We start from the raw sequence: 22601 nt of genomic DNA, 5'->3' as shown, positions 1-22601 counted from the left end.
TCCAAAACTAAATTGGATTTTTTAAACACAATTAATATTAACTTAATTAAATGATTATGATCCAGCCAAGTATTTAACCATTGGCTCCTAGTCATATTAGAAAATGGAGGCGGGCTCACCCAAAGCTTTTGAGGGGTGCATGGATGACCTTGGAACTATGGGTCAAAGTGTACCAGCAGAGTAAAGGGGGCCCACCTAGCCTGCTGTGAGAGCAATCTGTGCTGAACCTGAAGAAAAGAAAAAACGAGCTGCTCTCTGTTTATGAGGGCCCTTTGGGGATCGGATGGGAGATACAAACCCGTTGGAGTCCGAAAGCAGTGGGTTCCCTATGCTTAGTATAAACTTTCCATCAAAAGGCCAGGAGTTTCCTTTGACCCTCTTTCAAGGAAAGAGAGCCTTGGGTAAGCAATGCATCCCAGAATCTCACACCACTGTGAAGCGAGCTGCCTTTTGGGAGCAATATACAATCTCTGCTTATGAATGATGTATTTAAAACCTGAAACCTAAATGCCTGTCCTTCCCTCTTTTGTTTCTCTCAGCTCAGTTGTTTTGGTTTTTTAACTCTTTAAAAAGTTTTAAAGATAATTTTTTAACTGCTAGGCAAGCAGAAAAACATAATCATCTCAGTTTAAGCACAATGATCTCCCATTCTTAATTACGACACCGATCATGGAGATTATCTTGGGTCAAGCGCCTTCGCACTCTGAAACCTAATTATGAAAACAGCAGGTGGTTCTTCACTCGGAGCTGTTATTCTAAAGAAGGTAGTGATGAGTGCCATCCATCAACTCACACAGCCATTTCCACCCTCCCAGTTCTACGAAACCGGCATTTTAATGCTTTCGATTAAAGAAGGTTTGATTCTCAGCAGGGCAGGGCTCAGCTCATCTTCTGCTACAGAAATTTCTCCCCTGCTTTGCATCAGGAAACTACTTCCTCCTGACTTCTTTAAAAATGAGCAACTATATTATTAATGGCACACTACCAAGGCTTGGTGGAGGAGGAATGAAGCTTGGCGGTAAAATAAAAATACAATTTTAATAAAGCCTGCTATTACTGCATCCCAGGAGGCAGTCATAAAAGCAGCTTCTGTGCATGGAAGGGCTATTTCATTTGCTAGGTTTTAAACCAGCAAACACATAATCCAGCCACAAGAGTCTGCTTGAGCTGGTTTTACCAGAAGGAGAAACACAAGACTAATTGTGGACTACTAACAGGCCTTTTGCAGCTGTTAAAGAACTCGGCATCTGAGATGGGGTCCATCAGATACGAGCGGATCACATTTGCCCGTAAACCTTTAGGGGCCTCGTTGGTCATCTTCACTCCATTCTGGAGCACAGAAACAGGGAAGGTGGGAGACGGATAGCTCGTGAGCCACATACGGAAATCTGGGTGCGTCGCATCTGGATTAAGTTCCTAACGGAGAAGGAGAATCTCAGTGAGGACAAGAGATCACCAGCTGATGTTACCACCCCAGCATTTCTTCCTAAGGCCAGTGTCCATCCAAATACGCTCATGTTCAATAATGGTTTTTATAAATGGGAACAGGAAACTTGTGGTGTGTATTCATGTTCAATTTGAAATCTTGTATTGCTGAGGGAGTTAACTTGGTGCCAAGACATTTTAAATTACAATTCCCATAATCCTAGGCCACGATTGAGATTTATGGTAGTTGTAGTTCAATAAATACAGAAAATGCCAGATAACCGCCTCCATTTATTGGGAGCAATACTTCTCCAAACTTGTTCTTCGGTTTCAGGCACAGATGGGATAATGTATGTGGGCGAATGTGCTGGGTCTATTTTATGTTTTAGTAGCATCCATCAATCAACGTCTGTACAATGGTTATATACTCCAATTTAAAAACTAATTGCTGCCATTGTAATCTAGGAGATATTTCCTTGTGCGTCTCTATAATTGAACTTCTGAGATAGCCAATGCCAATTTAGGCGTATCTAATTCACACCCCCAAAAATCCATCTTCACAAAACTACTGAAATTTGATTTAAAAAACAATATATCATAGTTTAAAAAATCAGGATGATACAGTCTAATTTAATATTAGAGATAAACGCACCCTGCAGGCCAAACCCAAGCATACATGCTTAAAGTTGAATTCAATGAAACCTACTTCCCACACTTACAGCCCCAAGGTAATTTTCCAATATTACATTTTATAAAGAGTTTATTCAAGATAAAGATTCAGGGATCAAGTTAATTCTGAAACTCCAAAAAAGTAAAAATTACCATTTATGGCTCATTTTTTTTGCTGATTGCTCCAACCATCTCACCCTGCTCATGTAAAAGTACCCCCTCAGAAGTTAAAACAGTTCTGAAAATGGAAATGGTAATGAAAGGACTTAAGTAGAAGAAGTATTAGCTAACTTGACATGTTGACAAGAGCATTACTACTTCTTTTGCTGAGACACTGTACAGAGCTGGCTGATCCAGTCAGAAGAGCAAGCTGACCAGCACAGCTTCCCTCTGCTGTCCCCTCTCCAAGAGCTTTTGCTCATAAACATTTCCCTTGCAGAAGCCCCAGTGTGCAAAACAGAAGGGGAAGAAGCTATGCAAGGAGGGGGAAATGCTGACTGTCAAAGGGCTGTCCTCAGTTCTTCCAAGTTGCCTATTCTTGGATCTGCCAAGCAACATTTTGGAGAAAACACTTTATTGATCTCCCAAAGGTGTATCTGCATCCTCCCAACAAAGCCAACCTGCAGCAAATTATATTAATTAACAGATGGGCTGAAAAATCCAAATGGCCACTAGGTTGCAGCAAAGAAGAGAGTTTTTGTATCTTTTTCTATCACCTAGTAGTCGTCTAGATTGGTTCAGCCCAATTTAGTAGGCCTGCCATTCTCATCACCTTCTCTCTTCCTCATCCCTAATAAACATATTCCTGTTCCTGGCTTTATGCATTTTGTCTTGTTGCCTTCCATCTGTAATTTTTTCCATCATCACTTTCAAGATCCACTCATTCTTCAACCGTTCTCTTTGTTCACAATGTCACCTTTAACTTGTAGGGCTGTTATCCTTCTTTCTGCTACCTTCCTTATTAGCCAATCTGAGGATCATCATCTTCATCCAGCTCAAGCTCCTTTACCTTTGTTCTGCCCATCTCACCCACAAAATTAGCCTATGGGTTAGGACTCATCTTTTTTCTACATGACATCAATACCTAGAACCCTGTGATCCCGCAAAAACAAACCATACTTTAACTTCCTCTTTGCACTCACCTCACAGACTTTCTCCAGTGTGGGCATCCACGATGTTGCAAGATGGCAGTTCTGTAGAACTACCCAACTACCTTCTTTCACAGCCTTCTCAATCATGCGCATAGCAATGGGGCCTTGGCCTTGGCCCAGGGACAGAGAGGAGAGTTTTGATGCACCAAAGCCCTGTCCATATAAAACATCCATGGAAAAAATCAAATGTTGTAATAACACAGCAAGGTTATTGGTTACTGTCAACATTTAGAATCCTAAAGGAAGTCTTGCTGAATGAAGTCACATCAAGTTGTTAAGCTCCCAGTATGAAACAACTGCGATTGGCAATGATCCTCTAGAAGGCTCTTTCATTGCCTTTCTTTTATTGAGTTCTGGGAGGTTGCTAACAAGATTCACCAAGGCTTCTTTCACACTGGTCCTTCTTATCAAATCCTAAGCCTCCATTGAGAACAGAATGTACCACTTTCACAAGGACAAGGCCTCTATGCATGTATAAATAGACTTAGGGCTTTTCCAGACAGATCTGTTAACTCATCTGTCAGCCAGTCAAAACCAAGACCATTGTGAATGTTGCTGTCCTCATTTCTGATCCCTACAACATTTGATAATTGCTGAGTGATAGCATCCTGATTTCATATGTGCAGGAGATACCAAGTAAAGGGATCAGTGAATCCCTTCAATTTGGCAGCCTTCCTCCCCTGTCAATATCACCAGCCAGCAGGAAAACCATCCGCCAATTACTGCATTGCTATGGTTTTAACAGATGGCTAGACCATCAACTTTCACCATCCACCAGAATTGGGCTCCCTTAGCCCGGGCAGACAAAGGGAGGTGAGTTCAAAGGGCTAAACCCTGCTTGCACTCTCCCTGGGTGTGCATGGTTAAGGCCATGTCAGAACTTCCTATGCCCAGGAAAACTGATGGCTAAAAACCAGCCTTCCCTCTTCTTCATTTCTTCTCACAGCTCAGGGCAGTTGATTGCCAGGCTGGAGAAGTGGTGGGTGAAGTGGGGAGATTTGGCTCTTTATCCTTCTCCAGATCCCAACTAATCCTTGGGACTGAAACCTGTTCCCTCCACTGAGATTGATACTGAGGCTTGCAGATAAGGGACAGTGTAAGTACCTTAATGAGCACATATTCGACCAGGGACCGAGAAAAGTGACTGTTCATAAATAGTATAGCCTGCATTCATTCAAATACTCGTATGTCTTATCCATGCTGCATTCCACAACAGGAATGAAAACAACTACAGGAACAGTTTTGTCCTCCTTCTACAGCCCCCCGGATGCCCCATTGTGCATAATAATGCATACCTCACCTAGAGAGCAAATAACGATATGAGCATTGTGACACAAGCTCTGTCCCTTTGGTATATCCATTGTGATATTGCACACATTTATGTAAAGAGTGAAGCTTGTGTTGCAACATGGCAACACCAGTTATGTCATTCGGACAAAATTATCACATTCTGAGATGCCTCTGAACCCACCAGGCTTCATCTATATAAATCAAATCAAGCCTATAAAATTTGTTCAACTTCTTCCATTGTGCAGGTGTTCCCACCAATCCTGAAACCTTTTGCTCATCTGTCATCCCACTGAGTAAGTGATGTAGTAGTAAAGACTCCAGCTTTAAAGCCTCATATTGTCAGGCCCAGTCCAAGAACAACGGTGAAACAGTCCAGTCGAGTATACTTCCTCTATTTGCTTACAATTGTAAGAATAGACAGAATCTTGCCCAACTAAATCTATACTACAGTAACTAGTGGATATATCCTGGGAAATTCTAGGGAGTGGCTATCTGGAATCTCTTTCACTTCCCACACTCCCCTTGAGGACTGTATTGTCTCTTCTCTCTGTTCCCCTCCTGGAACGCAACCCCACCCTCCTGATAGCCTTGATCTCCCACATCACTCTTCTCCTCATAAATAAATTCCATCACACGTGTCCACAATGAAGCTCAGCACCATACCGTTGAAATCGTCATCAACGTACCTGGTCATCAGCAAATTTGAGAAGAGCCGCCATAGGATCTGCACCAGGAGACAACACAAAAATGAGGGGAGCACAGCAGTGGCTATCCCCAAACGCTTTGTTTAAGTCAAAAGGAGGAGGCTCAATAAACATACGGCCCAGGTTGTTAATGATAAATTCCTGCACCATGGGAATAATCTAGAAAGTCAAGAAGACAAAAGATGATGAGATTATTGTTTTCCTTAAAAATCATAATGTATATATTATACATTTTAATGGGGGAACAAAAGATTAAAGTATCATTTACTGAGAATGGAATCACCCACATAAGCATTTGACTCTTGTTGTTTAATAAAAACACACACTAATCGTGGAGTTACAAATGCTGTCCTTCAACTTCCAATTCTGTTATAAAAATTAAAAGGAATAAATTAGGTACAAGGAAGAAAGGGAAAAGTAGAAGAGAAAAATTCACTAGTTAGGTAAACTTCCACAGCATTAAGTATGAGCGTCCAGTATTTGATGTCCATCTTTCTCCAACCTGGTATACTCTAGATCAGTGTTCCTTAAACTTTTTTCTCTCAAGAGCCCTTCCCACTTTTAAAAATTATGGAGGACCCCAAAAGAGCTTTTGTTTGTATGGGTTATATTTATCAATATTTACCATATTAACAATTAAAAACAATCCATCTGCTGCTGATACTGCTTCTCACATTTGATGGGATTTAAAAACTATTATTTTTCAACATAGGCTAGCAAATAATGTTGATTCTGCAGACCCCTGAGAGGGCCTTGGGGGACCTCGGGGGTCCTAGGATCACACTTTAAGAAACACTGTTCTAAATGACAGTAGACTACAATACCCAATTATTCTGCATTCATAATAATTTGCTCAAACTTGAATCTTCAATGGCAGGGATAAGCAATATGTTATACCCCCTTGCCACCAATGGACCCATGGACACTTCTCTTGATGTCCACTGTGACCGACAGATACACACACACACATATACATACACACTACATAGGATGATAGCATGCTGTGACAAAAAGGACCAGCCTCTACCACCCTTATTTATAAGAATTCCTCTAGGCCTCACTGCAGAAAATGGAAATGGTGGTGCCTTTCAATAAGACGGCCATACATCAGCTGCAAAGAAATATACAACCACTAGATGGCAGAAAGGAAATAGAGACCATTCCAATTAGTTGCTGCCACCTAGCATCTGTAGAGATTTTTGCAGCCCTACTTTACAAGCATTCCCACCTGCCCTGAGCAAAGCTATACTGGGGGAATGGGAGGCAGAAAGCATCCTGAGGGGGAGGGGGGAATGATCTAATCAGCTTGCCTTTTGAAAAGTGGGTGGTTTAGTAAGTTGTCATAGCTACCCCAGCAATCATTTTATTTGGCTGCTCACCACACAGAGTCAGAAGAGTAGGCAGTACATACATGTTGGAAAATAAAGTATTTTAAAAAAACTGCTTTGAAAATTCATGTGTGCCCACCAGCTCCAAACCAATAGTCTACCTCTCTCACATGAGGACATACCCTTGCCTCAGAAAACCTGGGTCCCGATGCCAGCTCAAGCACGGGGAAAACCCACCCAATTAGGGCAGTCAGAAGCCAGGATTGATAATGCTCAAGAAGTTAGGCAAATACAGCTTTACGTGACAAAAGCAAGAAAAGCAGCACCTGCTTAAAGTATTCATCAGCAGAATTAAAGGGACAGGAGCCCCCAAAGGTTCTTAGGCGGCATGACAGCGCAGTGCGCACCCCGCACTATAGCTAGGCACACTATACCAGCACCAAACATTGCTCTGGAAGAGCATCTCTGTTCAGCACATTAAAACTACAGTCCTAAATACATACCTACCTAAGGAGGGAAAGATGTAAAACTTAGCAGAGATGGGTTGCCTGTAAAGAATCCTGTGTGTTTTCTGCTTAGGAATCACCTCCAATTAATTTAGTGGATGTTACCGAACTGAATTTAGTTGCAGTACTTGTTGACAAGTGACACCAATGCGATTGAAGTAAGCCACAACTTAAAAACTTACCTGCACCTCCATTAACATCAAGAATGTGACTGAGTTCACACACTGCACTAAGCCATGGTTTAATTATAGTTTATTGACTAAACTACCATTAAGGTCCATGCAATGTTAAGCCAATCAAATCAATTAGTACATGGTTTCATCCATCCAGGGTCTCTCTGAAATATTAAGGATGTCTATAATATAGTATGTTCTCTGGAGATTTACCTCTTTGCCATTTAAGATTTTAAAAATGTCTTCAGGATTACAGCTTTGTCTAAAATAATTTAGAGAGGACTGGAGAATCCAGAAATTGTTGGTCTTCAGATCCAAACAGGTAGATTGGCCTAAGGTCAGAGATTATGGGAGTTGTGCAGCACTTTCCAGTTGACTACAGGTTTCTCTTCCTATTTTTACCACCAAAATCTCAAAAAGAGTTACAAATAAGCCTCTGGCTGAGCGTACTTCTGAATAAGGATGCTGTAGCTTGGCTAGAACTATTCAAGTTTTTCTCTCCAGTGAACAGGGGACATTTTGACGGTTACAAAAAAGTCAGCAATCTGAATAAACAGCTATGAAGAAAGATATCAATTATAGTACAGTGACCAATGTCTAATTTTTTATTGCTTTTATTTGTCATTGTTTTAATGTTTATTTTATTTGGCATTTTCTAAAATATTTTAATGTGGGCTTTTATTTTTTGAATCAGTTGTTTTTAACAATAAACACTTTGAGATTTATCTTTAAGAGGAAATGGTATAGTAATTATTTAAATAAATAAACTATCCATGTTTTGCACTACATTGTCCTCTATCTTCTTCCAACTGTTAAAAATTTATTAGCAGGTGACATCAACTGAGTCAGCTAATGAAATGCCTTAAATATGAAGCAGAAAGCCATGTGACTGTGCAACTCTGGGAGAAAGTGTGGTGAGAATAACGGAGCGTTTGCAACATTCATATCCTAAATGGAGGCTTTCCTGAGAGAAATCACCTCAACTTCCAAGAGCCTGCTTGAATTCAGGGAAATGTATGAGTATAAAAATCGTCTGCAGACCTTAACAGCTTGGCCTTTTAAGGACAACTGCAAATGTACTCCTGAGAATGTAAGTTCTGGGAAATCTTCAAAAAGAGACTCCAATTTATCAATGATGTGTATTCATTCAAAGTACTACTGAGTTCAACAAGACTTTCTCTGTATATACAGACCTAACTTGAATAATGCTTTCAGCTGTTCTTTTTTAAAATTGGGGCTTTTCCCCCTTCCTGGGATCCAAGTTATAAATTACTTTCTAGTAAATTCCCAAAATGAAAAGTCTGCTGCTTAATCATTCCTTGTTTTCTTAAATATTCTGAAGAGGAAGGAGAGAAAAAGATCTACTCTCTCTGTCCCAGGTTTAATTTCCCAACTATTTTATGAGCCCCTCTAGTTTTTAAAGGAACCCCAGGCTGGCGCCCATATGTTTTTCTAGAAATTGTAGGGGGAATTTCTCATAGGTGTATCTTTAAGCTGGGGGGAACTGTTGCTACTACCAGTTTGGGAATTCTCTCCTAGGGAAAGCTAGCAATTCCAGTTCCCTGCTTAGAACAAGGAGCTTTTCAGTTGAGGGCTAGTTCACTTCCACATTCCTCTTTAAACTCTGCTCTCCTTTCTTGGCTCTGAGTCATCTTTCCTTTAATAAAAGGAAACCATTTGTAAAAATGGAACATGCAGGGCAAAGAAGATGTAACTTTTGGTGTAAGCCCAGCAAAATTTCCCTTAAAACATCTTCTCTTGCAAGATGCCAATGGATTGCTTGGCTCTGGGGTCTCCTGTAACCAGGACATGTTTGATAGTCAAGAAAGGCAGAAGGTGGGAAGCCGGGCAGCCTAAGCTGAGCCACACTGTATAGAACCTGCAGAAATGCAAGCTAATTCCAGATGCAGTTTAATTTTCAGTATGGATGAGAGAAAATGGTAAATTATTCTGTACCATGCAGAGCTCTCAGAAATGGGCCAAAGCGTTCAACATCTGTATGGGGCTCACACAAGAATGCTCAGCCATTCTGTGGATAGCTTAGCACATTATGTGAGGCCAGCTCCTGTGACTGATTCAATATTTAAGGAAACATAGCTTAACGTTGTTGTGTGAACACAGCCATTATAAAGATTTGACTGACAGCAAACAATATCCCATGGAGCACAACAGTTCTCTCTGGGTCTTCAAGGTGTCCTTATCTTCTCCCTATGTAGATGGCCAGGGCTGGCTTCATCCATCGTCCACATGCAGATGAACCTGATGTAGCCAAGTGCTTCTTCTGCTTGATAGAGTTAGAGGGCTGGGAGTCCAGTCACGATCCCTGGTATGTATGGTCTTACTGATTTTTCTGCCTTGAGGCAGATAAGACCATGATTTTATAGCCATTCTTGCCCCCGCACCTGCCCCCAATCTTCTGAAAAGGTCACAATGTTGTTGTTTTTCCTGGGCATTTGGGGAGGAGGTTAGAAAACAGTAAAATGATAAGCACTATAGCATTATATTAAATTTTCATTTAACAAGCAGCATTACCATTTCAACACCTAGGATAAAACTAAAACATTCTTATTTAAGAAGCATTTTACCAGTGTTTTGACATCTCATTGGAAAAGTATTTTAATGCCAATTAAAAGATCAACAGAAAAAAAATTAAGAGGTTGATTAAAAAAGTGGCAGTGATCAAAACGTTTTTAGATGAAAGTGTGTCAGGCTGTATCACGTGCACCAGTGTGGGTGGAACACAGAGAGACGAACATACAGAAACTATAACTTCCCTAGTGTGGAAAGTTAATTACAATTCTTCTATTAGTTTCCAATGGAAAGACAATAGTCTTTAGTGCCTTTGTGATTTATAAAGTTCCCCAGCCCTTATTGTGGAGATCTGTCTTATATCTGTTGTCATAGAGAGATGCTGTCCTGATTCCCCTCCATGCAGTTTGTAGCTGGCTGAGCAAAATCACTGTCTGCAATTGGGAATATTTTGAAGAAGTTTGTTGGCTGAACAAAACTGTTCCTGTTGGTAATGGCATGTCTAACTCAACCTCCTCCCTAACCTAAGTACTCCTCTTGTATTATCACCACATGGACACAGGATTTTAAAAAGAACTTTTTATAACAATCTGGTCTAGTGACATGATCACACCTTTCAGAAACAAGGGGTAAACACTTATGGCTTTCCTCCACCATGGTGCTGTATGGGACTAGGGTAGCTCAAGGGGGAAGGATTGTGGATTTTGGGGTATAAATACCGGTACAGCACTGGGTAAAACAGGCCAGGGATTGGCATAATGTGGGCACGAGGCAAACCTAGGGTTGCCAGGCCATCCTGTGAGAGCCAGTTTAGTGTAGTGGTTAAGGCATCAGATTAGACACCAGGAGACTAGGAGTTCTAGTCTGACCTGAGGCACAAAACCAACTGGGTGACCTTGGGCCAGTCCATCTCTCTCAGCCCTAGGAAGGAGGCAATGGCGAGCCACTTCTGAAATCTTGCCAAGAAAACTGCAGGGACTTGTCCAGGCAGTCACTAAGAGTCAAAAAAACTGACTCAAAGGTTACAAACAAACAAACAAAAAACAGGCCATCATGTGGTGTTGTAAATCATTATGAATGGTTTTTTTTATCATGTATGCATAATTAATGAATGGTTTTTAATCTTGAGAACCACCTCTTTGGAATCAACTGAAGATAAAATAGCTATTTAAATGGTTTTATGAGCATGCTTGGGAAGCCTTTAAGGCAATGTTTCCCAAAATAGATGCCTTCCAAATCCATTGTAGCTGTAACTTCCAGTATTCCCAGAGAGAACAGCTATGCTTTGAGGAATTCCAGGAATGGTAATCCCTTAATATTTTGTGGGTGTCAAGGAAAACTGCTTTAATACATGTTCCGGTTTACACACAAAACTCTTCTTTCTCACACAACATACTACCAACCTAACGTGTGAAAAGAGGGAGAGAGCTTTCACTCTAATTCCTTGTATTTCTTGGCCCATATTTTTCATGAAGGGAATGGAGAGAGATGCTGACAGGAAACTAATAAGAAGGTGCAATTGCAATGTTATAGATTAGCTACAGGTGCCATTTTGAGATTTGAGAATCTGCATGCCAGTTCTCATGCAGAGGAAGGGTATTGTCAAAAATATTTGAAACAATTTTGTTCCTGCTAAATCCCTCAAGATGAGATCACCCCACATTTTTCAAGTGGTCCAGGACTACACTAGAGATAAGTAGCTACCGTGCTACAGCTGCTGCGAAGGAATGAGAAAAGATAAGTCAACTCAGTATGACTTTTCTACATCTACTGAAAACAGAAATATGCAGAGTTTTCAGTCGAGGATTCTTCACAATCTTATTAAGCATTTGTGCTGGTCTTGGCAATACTGCCATAGTTTGCAAATGTACAAGTGGCATCAAAAAGCAGACATTCCTATAAGATAGTAGATCCAACACTTGGTACTAACCCTCATGGAGAAAATGTTTTCCTCAACCACTGCATCCTGAAGGCACCATTGGCTTACCTGGGCTCCAAAATTACTATGTCTGTCTGGCTCATTGCATTGGAATTTTTTCTTGACTGGAGCAGAATTACTTTCCCTGGGTACTGATAGGTATCTCTCCATCATCTTTAGTGGAATCTCATACTGTACTGTTTTAGCTTCCATTGAGGAAACATCAAATCAACCATCCTAGATAATTTGCTTTACAGAGCTATATATGCTTATAGGTAACTTAGTAATTTCTTGTATAACATTATTCTGTTGCTGAATAACACTGGAAGATGGTGTATAATGGGCAACTGCTTACATGGAAAATGTTTACATTTTAATTGTAGCACAAATCTATATTCCAGAAAGTTTCTTCTATTTTTCCTGGTTCCTTCTACTTCTTGCTAATGGCCTTTCTCCATGGCAGGCTGGAGCACTCCAAACGTAGCAAAGACTCCTGTGGGTTTTTGTCCCTTTCGAAGACTTTTGATGATCTGACAGTGGAGGAATACTATGAACTAGAGATGGAAAGGGTCAGAATTTTTCTTGTAAGTACTGGAACTGATATCAGGAGAGCTGAGGTTAACCTAAGCAATCTGACCTTAGCGTTGAACTTAAAGCGACTTCTGACCCCACCCACTCCCTAGCAAACTTCTGTTTCTCACGGGTCAGTAGTGAAACAAGATGGTGGCTTTTCTTTGTTTCTACAGATCTTGGTTTGCTGCTGCAAGAGGCTGCTGACGTACTATTGACAGCTACCATTTTTCTCCCCATTTTTTCTCTTTGACAAGCACTGACAGAGATTACTAGTTTTTTCACTCAGGGTAGCCTGAAACCATACTGTGCTATAAGCATGGATCCAAATGAGCAATTGGGGTCAGAAACAATTACTGTCAAAGGTGTCGTTGGTTTTTTTTTTTTTTAAGGAAAACTATTAATGTATTTTGCAGTATCCCTTGTAGTTGTTCATATTGCCTATCATCTGAAAATCATGGCTAACTGAATTCTCCGCTTGTTTTCAAGTGCAAAACTGGCAGAAGTATAATAAACGCCTTTGAAAAAGAAGCAGCTCTAACTAGGAAACGTCTTGTGGATCATTTCATGAATAAATACCAGTACGCTCCAGAAGCAGAGACTTCTGCCGTTTGCGACAAAAGAAAATGGTGTGCTAACCAACAAATAGAAGAGAATGGATTGCAACCGACAGCCTCTTGTGATGACAAGCACAGCCAGAGATAAAGGCATATATACCTACTGAAATGTGAACAAAGACTTAGCCTGTAATACCAGCTAATATGACACAAGTGGAGTCTTCAGATAGCCATCTATATTCCTGATGCTTTTATTGTGTATAATGCTTGTTCTGCATGAAGCCAGTGGGAAAACAGAAGGAAATAATTCTGACTTATGGAAGTAATCCACTCAGTTGAGATGAAGTGTTTGGATAATGCAAAGACAGAATTTTAAATAAAGGGTTTTGGACAGACTGAGAGGGATTTCTTTTGAACTGATATCCAAGTTGACCCAACAATACATCTAACAATTACATGCACAACACAATTGTCAGTGGGGTACCAACTCTCCAATATGCTGCTTTGACATCACGTATCAACAGGGTGTGACGAAACTCCCTATTTAAGAGCTTGTGTGTCACTATAGTGTTCCTCCATGGAGAAAATATGAAAAAAGAAATGATGGTGATGCCCTCATTAATACCTGTGTTTCTCATTCTTTTGTTGTGAACCTGTAGTGTGACTCCTATAAAAGGGAAGGCAGCAATGCTTTTACATAAAACAGAGCCCACTGGAGTATTGGGCAGCCAATAAATAAAACACAAAATGTGGATTCTACTGCTTCTGAAATATATCTGTTTTCTCTTCTTTGTTGAAAGAGAAACTGTTTCTTTTCACTTCTTGACTTACAGTTGGAGTCTTCCAAAATGTAGAACAGGAAAAGATGAGAAGCAGCCTTTCCCAATCTATGCTTCCCAGAGATGGCAGATTTACAACTCCCAGAATTTCCAAATAGCATAGCTGATGACCATGTTGACAGAGAATTTTGGGAACTGTATTCTTGTCACATCTAGAAGGCAGCAGGTTGAGGGAGGCAGCATGGATAAATAAATATAAACAGTTTTCAGAATTCTAAATAAGATAAGGCTGATCAAGGAAGGATAACTTCTTGTTAATGCAAGAAACAAACGCAACACTGAAAATGAGATTAGCTTCTTTAATCTCCCACACTCCTGCTGTCAACTTAATAGCAAAAGCAGCCTAGAAACTACAGCAGGACTTGATACAGCAGATTCTTTACAGGACAGTGGCATTTTAGACAGCGGTGCTTAGGGCAATAGCATGAAATATTATTTCAGAGTGCAACCCTTCTCTGACAATATATCAAAATCAATGCGTATCTTTCATGGCTATCTGGGCATTCAGAATTTAGATTAAAAATTGAGAAATAATGGGCCCATTGATTTAAAGGCTCCATTCAAGTATTTAAAGGCTCCAAGTATTATTTACCAAATGTGTGTGGGAGTCCTCTGATCCAGGTTCACTGGGTGGCAAGTCAATGCTGCAATTAAAATGCAGTATAAAAGAGTAACTATTACAGACCAGAAAACTGAGAAATACAGAATGGTACCAATAACATCTGGCAGGATGACAGGACCTCATGGACATGGGTGTTGCAAGATCAAAGTTGTTTTTTCTTCTTGCTAGCACCAGGCAAATTGTCACATAGACACCTAGATGCTTCCTCCATAATTAAGACATCTACCTTTTGATGAAAATATAAAAGGGTTAGGGAATGAAGGAGGTTGTTGAACTTTTCTGGTGTTGTACATGTGCTGTGTGAATCCAGGCACAGCTGGAGGGGGAATCTGCAGCTGAGGAACCAACAGAATCTGAAAAAGAGGTCTGCAGAGTGTACTGCAACATTTGGAAAGGACTGGCTAGATGTTAGCAATGACAGCTTGACTAAGATGCTAGAATTCCAAGAAACTCAGGAAATCATTTTTTCATCTCTTTTGCCGCCTCTTTCTATTCTCACTAGGCTAAAAGTAAGCTAGAGAAGTGAAACTACTGAAGCTGTCTAATATAGTGAGCGTATCAAAGTTGAGATAAGAAACCCCTGTGTGAATCAGGGAAGGGGAGAGGCGGTTAAGAAACTGTAAAAGGCTCCATATAGAAATTTCTATATAGTTCGTTAAAGACCACTGTATATATTAAAAATATGCACAGATGATTTACCTAGAATCATTGTAACAAATAAACATCACTGTAATTTAGAGGAGAACAGTGTTTGTCTGGAAAGTTTTTGTCCCTTTTTCCACTCTCTGACCTAATGGGGAGAGAGAAATTCACCCAGCAGTAAATTGTTTACCCACCACAAGTCAAGATTCTTCCACCAGCTGTTTTCCAACATAGATTGGAAAAAGACACAGCTACCGTTTTAAGGATGAACAATTAGATAGCACTTAGTCTAATAAACATTTGTTAAACCAGATGACCACACTTACTTTGTCAGGTCTCAGACAACGAATGATGAGCATCCTCTGGAACCCTTCCAGTTTACGTTGCCACTCCTCAGGAAACACCTCGTGGTGAGGATCCTGAAAACACACACAATTCTTGAGCAAAGGAATTTCAAAGGGGGATTATAACACTAAACTGCTGAGTTGAAAATCTTTAAAAGATTCCGTTTCATGTCCTGTAGTTCAAGTCAGGATACGTATGTGCATGGCATCATTCTTTACAATCCTAATTATGCATGCCCAAGTATGCATGTATGTGTATATTTGACTGCATGCACATCTGCAATTTAAGCTAAAACTTCATATTTTTGAGGTAGTCTATAGTTCATGAAAACTCAAGTGATAATTATCTGGTGCTTAAAGCGGCCATAAAAATGGTTGTTTTGCTACAGAAGATTAACATGGTTGGCCCTCTCAGGAAATTCTCTCATTCAAAACCCTCCATGGAAATCTCCATCTATTTCCCAGCCATTAACTCCCAGTGAAAAAATTGTCCAATAATTATTCTGGACCATTAACAAACAATTTGCCTGTCCAAAAGTGTGGTTAACCAGCAGCCATTAAATCACAATCCTACGTCTCAATGGCATTGGAACTATTGTCAACAGCGTGATGACAGCTCTACTTCCAGTCTTCTGGGGTAGCTTTTCAAAATTTTCACCACAGAAGCTTCCTCCTATTGTTTCTTTCAGAATGGAAGGTTTTCAAATCATCTGTTACTAATATTAATGGAGGGGTCATTCACATTCATCAGATTTTTCATTCTAATTTACTTGACATGCCAGGGACTAAATATGAACCCTCCAGTCTCAAAAGAAGACTGCTCTGTCACAAAACTATAAATCATTCCCCAGTTTGTACCTGTGCTCTCTTTAACAACACGCCAACCTAAATATTTTAGCATCACCCAAACATATGAACCTATTTTAGACTGAGAGCTAAAGTAGGTGGTGCTACATTAGCACCAATAGACCTTATTTTAAACCTAGCACCCACATGGGGAAAAACAAAGGAACTGGAGGGTGAGCAGATCTCCTCCTCTCCACACACTGTGGTCCTAATCCCCACATACTTCCAATTAAGTAGATAACATAGAAGCATGACACACAATTTATGTGTAGTCACATTTAGGGTGGTATCACATTAGTGTCCTGCATCTAAGCAGCTTTGTAAGACTTCAGGAAATGGCCTTCCATACTCCGTTCCATGATAAGCGGTGAATTTGGGATGTACATTCAAGCACGTACTTAGAAACACAGCAGAGGTATTACCCTCAGATACTTCCAGAACTTGCAGAGTCTACAGCTGCCCACCCAGCAAGAAATTGAGTTGTGAACAATTTGGACAGAGCAATACTTCATCAAACTAGTCCATCAAGCCCTGCTAATTAATATCCAAAATTAATACACAGCAAAATAAGAATGGGGGAGAAACATGAAAAAAAAGACCAAAGTTGCACAAAGTCATGCTTTTTTGTTCTCTATCTAAACCTCTAATTACAACACTTAATTTCAAAAAATAGCCTGCTTTTCCTATGGTGATGAGCTCCCAGGCTGATAGGCCATGTTCTAATTATCTGGTATCCTGAAGTTTTACCAGTCAGCAACTGCGGCTGGCATCTTCAGAAGTAAAGTGATCTACACTGTAGTGGACTTCTTGTTTCTCACAGGCAACTGAGCAGGAACCTATTGAGCGCTCACATTTGTAACAGAACTAACCTCTAATTGGATCATGTCACCAGAATTCTGGAAAGCCAGATTCTGATTGGTTCTTTACCCAGGTGAATTTGTAATTGGTCTGATTTGAAGAAGTTCCAAAGGAGCTAATTTTTCATTAGCCTGGTTCTCCTACATGTCATATTGCCAGTTGCACTTTTACAACCTTACACTGGACTCACATCAACATATATTAAGGATTCAACCCACTTCATTCAGAAATTTAACAAGCTTAGACAGGGTGATAAATTGATCAGGTTTGATGTGGTTTCCCTTTTTACCAAAGTGGCAGTTAAGGAAACATTATATATTAAGGAAATCTTTTTCAAAGACATTATCCATTTATACCATCATTACCTCACTACCAGTTATTTCCAGTGGAATAACAAGCTATATGAGCAAACTGAAAGGTTGCCATGGGCAGCCCACTGAATCCAGTTACAGTATAGCCAATTTCTACATGGAGAAAATTGAACAACAGACACTAGGCACTGTACCTTTCAAAACACCCATTTGGTTTTGGTATGTAGACAACTTCTTTGTGATCTAGAATTATGGTGAGGAATAGCTCCAGAAATGTCTAGAGCATCTGAATAATATCCACCCAAATATTGAATTTATGATGGAAGAGGAAAATGATGACCAACTTACATTTTTGGACATTTTAATAATTAAAACAAAAAAACTGACAACTAGGACATATAGTATACTGAAAAGCAACAAATACGGATCTTTATTTAAATGAAAGTCTAACTATCATCCCCACCAAAACAGAAGTTTCATTAAAATTCTCACTGACCACGCTAGACATATTTGTGAGTCTGAAAGATTATCCAGTGAGTTGAGATACCCTGAGTGCACTTTACAGGCTAACAAGAACTCTGCTGGTGAAATCAGTCAAGTGATGCAATCCAGCAATAAAAATAACATCATATACACATCTAAGGATATACCACCCCAAGAAAGAAAGGTGTTTCTCCCTTACATTGAGAAGGTTACAGACAGAATTGGAAAGTTACTGGAGAAACACAATTTATAAACTATCTACAAACCAATGAGAAAAACCTAAGAAATGATATGATCACCTAAAGATAGCAGAAGTCCACTTTCGTCATCTGCAGTTTATCGCATACCGTGCAGATGCAGTCGGTATATATTGGAACTACAAAACATAGTATTAACACTTGACTAAAAGAACCCGAAAGATATTGCCAACTACAACAGTTTGAAAAATTAGCGCTGCTACAGAATGGACATAAGATTCAATTTAAAGATACACAAGTACTAGCAATCGTGTCAAATAATCATGCATGTCTACATAGAGAATCCATTGAGATTTATAAACACCCCAACAACCTCAACAAGAAGGAAGGGAGAGTGAAGATTAACAAAGCCTGGTTTCCAACTTTATGGTAAAACAAAATAAAACAGCCCTTAATTAACCAACACCATATAGAATCGACAGCAATTTCATGAAGGAGAGGGAGAAGAATGTTTCAAAGACAGAGCGATAAAAGATTAGCTCCTTTGGTATTAAAAATCCACCTGGATAAAGAACCAATCAGAAACTGGCTTTCCAGAATTCTGGTGAGATGATCTAATTAGGGATTAGTTCTGCTACAAACACAAGAGCTCACTCAGTTAGTTGCATGTGAGCTGCTGAGAAGTGTGCTCCAGTACAGATCACTTTATCTCTGAACATGCTAGCCACAGTTGCTGGCGAAACATCAGGATACCAGATAATCAGCCCATAACCTATTAGCCCTCAAGCTCATCACTGTTAGACTGCAGCTGGCCATGAAAGCCTGCATCGATATACAGTCTGCTTTTCATTAAAAGTAATTCTAAAATGGGAAACTATAAAACAAACTAATAAAACCACATCAAACAAAAGAAGTTAAAACTGGACCATGGCATTGCCAGGTCTACACTAAAAAATAGCAGCACATGAACTGTTCTGAATGTTCTTGGTAATCTAAAAGTTAATATTTTTCAGTTGAAAGAATTATTACCAATAATTGCAAAAGTAATGACTGTACTTATAGACATAAGAATACAAAAATGGACCTATATGTGTGAGGTGTTAATGCTGAAGAGAAAGGAATGCTTATTTAAGTAAGGGTGAATATACACCAAATTATTGCAGACCTACCATACTATCATATACAGCTTTCCATCCTTCCTTCAAGCGCATAAATTCCTTTCGAATACTTCTGAAGGCTGGCAAATCATCCAAGCGGCAGATTTCATCCCATGACTTCTGGGGAAGCCAGGGGCATGGATTAGAATAGGGGTTGTCCAGGCCTATCCCTCCTGTTAACAGAAACTTCCACTCATCCTCATTAATCTGCAATAATTTCAAACAAAACAAAACACTTAGAACTTTGACATTCAAGAGTACAGTTGTTTCATGCAGTATTTTCCTTTTGCTTATATATCTTGCCTTTTCTCTGGGAACTCAAGGCAGCTTACTGTATATGGGGAGAAGGAGAGAGTTTGATCATCTTATCCCAATAACAAGAGATAAGTTGGTTTGACAGCGCATGACTAGCTCAAACTCACCAAGGAACTCTGTGGTCAAGTGGGAACTTAAACCTGAGTGTCCCCAATAAAAAGTCAAACATATTCATACATACATACAAATATACACACACACCCTACTCAGTGATACACAGCACCATATACTCTCCCTGTTGGTACCTTTTGAGTACTGTCCCATCCTTTGCCCATTCCCTGTAGTAACAGTAATGGAGTAAGGCAAGTTCTTGGGCTGAAAGATTAGGAATTGCAGAGGGCTTGATGCTGGACTGGATTTTGGATGGGGCGAAGCAGAGGAGGCTAGATCCTGGGCTAAGGAGAGAAAGATCATGGTTGGAAGGGAACAAGGAGGATCTGATCTGGTGCTGGTGAAGGCTGAATCTCAAGTTGGCAGGGCAAGAAGGAAAAGGGCTGGATTCGGAGCTGGGTCCTAGGACAATGGGGAGCAAGCATGCAAGCATGCAGCAAAGGGACAGAGTTGGGGAAGAATACAAGGCTAGACACGAACAGAAGAGACGGACTGAAGGGGATGGAGCAAAAGGGCAATGAAGAGGAAGAATGGTAGGATGGAATGGGGACCCACAAGGAAGAATGTTGGGAAATGTGTAAATGGGGCAGGAGGGGCCGAGGGGCTGCTCCAGGCTCTTTAAAAGTAAATGAGCAATTCTGGCAATTTTTGTCGTTTTTAGTTTCCTGCTGGATGGAGAATTCAGAGTTCAGAAATATTTGGGAAATACTAGAATACCAACCATATGGCACCGTAATATGCAAAATACCATCCAGTAATTTGTCTAGCAGCACTAACCAATTTATCGTGCTTCAGAAGATTTACATTCAGGCAGAAGGAGAACAGCAACTTGTCTTTTTCAAAGAGCGAGCGGCAGATGTTGACATAGAGGGAGTATGTAAAGTGATCTTTGAGAAGCCTCAGCCTGCAAGTATTAAAAAAAAATAGGAAAGGGATCTACATTAATTTCACTTATGAAGCTAGTTACTTCATAAACACATTTACAAAGCATTCAAATCGCAGCTATTCTGGCCCAGTACACATAAAAAATAAATACTCATTACCAACACACATCAATTTTTGAATATAGATATAAGTAAGCTGAAATTTTTCAGAAGTTTGTTTTGCCTAAATTACTGATTTCATTCTTTTTTCCTTACCTTACCTTCCTTACCTTTAGGGGGGAAAAGGCCAATTTACAGAATTTTATAAAAATAATATTCATCATAATTGGCCACCATATTTCCTCCACAATGCTTTCAAACAGCACTAGGCTACAGCATATGTAGATACAGCATAGTTGTCTGGGTATTAAATACAGCTGTATTAACTGTATATTGCATTGGTGGCATATAACATACAGGTAGTCCTTGCTTAATGACAGTAATTGGGACCGGAATTTCCATTGCTAAAGTTGTAAAACGCAATGTCACGTGACCATGCTGCCTAGTGACAGCAGTTCTGGCAGTCCCTGGTTACCATCGTTAAACAAATCACCACAGGTTGTTAAGCAAGGACCCCACGTGACCATGACTTCTGGCTTCCTGCCGGCTTCCCCATTGACTTTGCTTGTAGGAAGCTGGCAGGGAACATCACAAATTGCAATCACATGACTGCAGGACACGATGGTCAGAAATCCGGGCTCATTGCTGAGCGCCTGGATCGTGATCATGTGACCATGGGGGTACTGCGACGGCAGGAACTTTGAGGACCGATCGTAAGTATCACTTGTTCAGTGCCATTGCAAGTTTGAACAATCACTGAATGAGTGGTCATTAAATGAGGACCACCTGTATACAATATATAAACATACACATGTATGTATGTGTGTATGTTTAAATAAATAAATGGAGTGTCTCTACCACTGCTGATAGTAAGCCCACTCCTGAGAAACTGTGGAGAATCTCCTTCCCTCTGAAGAAATTCAGTGAAATTTCTCTGCACATTCAAAAATGGAAAATATTGAGGGGCCCAATTGTGCCAACTCCAGGGTCTCACTTCAGCTGAGACTGATTCTCAGTGATTACATGGACATACCCCTGCATCAATCTTGACAACAGTATAGAGGTAGTTTACCACCCAGTTTTTCTAGGTGGTGTGTTTCTAGGTAATGTGTGTTTCTGTGTGTGTTTTTGTCAACTTCTCAGCCTAGTTTCCAGCCCTGGGATTCCCTGATTCCATCCAAGCATTAACCAGGTCAGCCCCTGTTTAGATTTGTCAGTATCAGCCAAGTTTGACTAGGTGCTGCAATCTGTTAAAATGACAAAACATTCAGAAGGAGGTCAAGTGGAATGTAACAATTTACTAGAATGACTTCATTTTTGCAAAAACGAAAGGAGAGCAAATTTAACCACAAGCATGGCACAAAAGCTGCTTGTAGAACAGGATCCAATTGCTTTCCTATTGTTCAAATTAAGGATTTCTCACCTCTCTCATTCATTATTTTTTGCTAAAGGCCATTTTGACAAGAAAGAATGAATAGGAAAAACTCCAGACTCCCTGTGCCTTTTTGCCCATTCCTTTGGCCTTTGGCCAAAACTGGAATTCATTTTTAATACTTTTCACCTAGCCTTCTCTAACCTGATGCCACTAGATGTGTTGGACTGTGATTCTCATAATTCTCAATCAGCACAGTCATGAACAATGCTGGTTGAAGTTTATGAGAAGTGTAATCCCATGCTTCTTGAAGAAGACTCCCACACAAGGTTCTTGAGAATATCATGGATAACCAGGAAAACAAACAAATGGGTCACAGAACAAATCAATTCAGAATCTTCATTCAAGGCGCATATGACCAGGATCAAACTAACATATATTGGACACATTGTGCAAAGGCCCAGCTCCTTTGGGAGGTCCATAATGCTGGGAAAAATGGGAGGAAAGAGAAGATGAGGATGACCAGCAGTAAAGTGGACAGACTTGATTACACACAGCAATGAATACATCATTAAGAGATCTAAAAGGCCAATTTGAGGACAGTTCATCCGGGAGAATGTCGATCTATCTCCCTAAGAATCATGGCACCTAATCATCATAATCAGTCCCAATCATCTGGAGGACCTCAGATTGGAGAAGGT

At 40.1% G+C, this 22601-nt stretch overlaps 2 protein-coding genes across 2 annotated transcripts in view; one reads left to right on the top strand and one right to left on the bottom strand.

Moving 5' to 3' along the window:
• The window catches only part of DNAH7 (dynein axonemal heavy chain 7), a 158788-nt gene that overhangs the window by 9046 nt on the left and 127141 nt on the right, over window positions 1-22601 (bottom strand). The window contains exons 51-56 of the mRNA XM_088135694.1: window positions 20323-20449; window positions 19132-19326; window positions 15250-15342; window positions 5222-5398; window positions 3237-3398; window positions 1216-1416 (exon numbers count right to left, since the gene is read on the bottom strand). Coding sequence (XP_087991820.1) covers window positions 1216-1416; window positions 3237-3398; window positions 5222-5398; window positions 15250-15342; window positions 19132-19326; window positions 20323-20449 — 955 coding nt within the window. The remainder of the gene's footprint in view (window positions 1-1215; window positions 1417-3236; window positions 3399-5221; window positions 5399-15249; window positions 15343-19131; window positions 19327-20322; window positions 20450-22601) is intronic.
• On the top strand, window positions 8199-12912 carry LOC148216534 (baculoviral IAP repeat-containing protein 5.1-like). Its single transcript, XM_088135696.1, is given in 5 exon segments — window positions 8199-8336; window positions 9463-9572; window positions 12157-12277; window positions 12753-12856; window positions 12858-12912. Coding segments are annotated over 5 exon segments (528 nt in total).

This window comes from Python bivittatus, unplaced genomic scaffold (assembly GCF_059951505.1).
Source record: "Python bivittatus isolate LINGU-HERP-01145 unplaced genomic scaffold, Pbiv_v1 ctg000200_np1212, whole genome shotgun sequence".
Classification (NCBI taxonomy): Eukaryota; Metazoa; Chordata; class Lepidosauria; order Squamata; family Pythonidae; genus Python; species Python bivittatus.
Note: the sequence above shows the minus strand (reverse complement) of the source record. Positions and strands in the feature narration are given on the sequence as shown.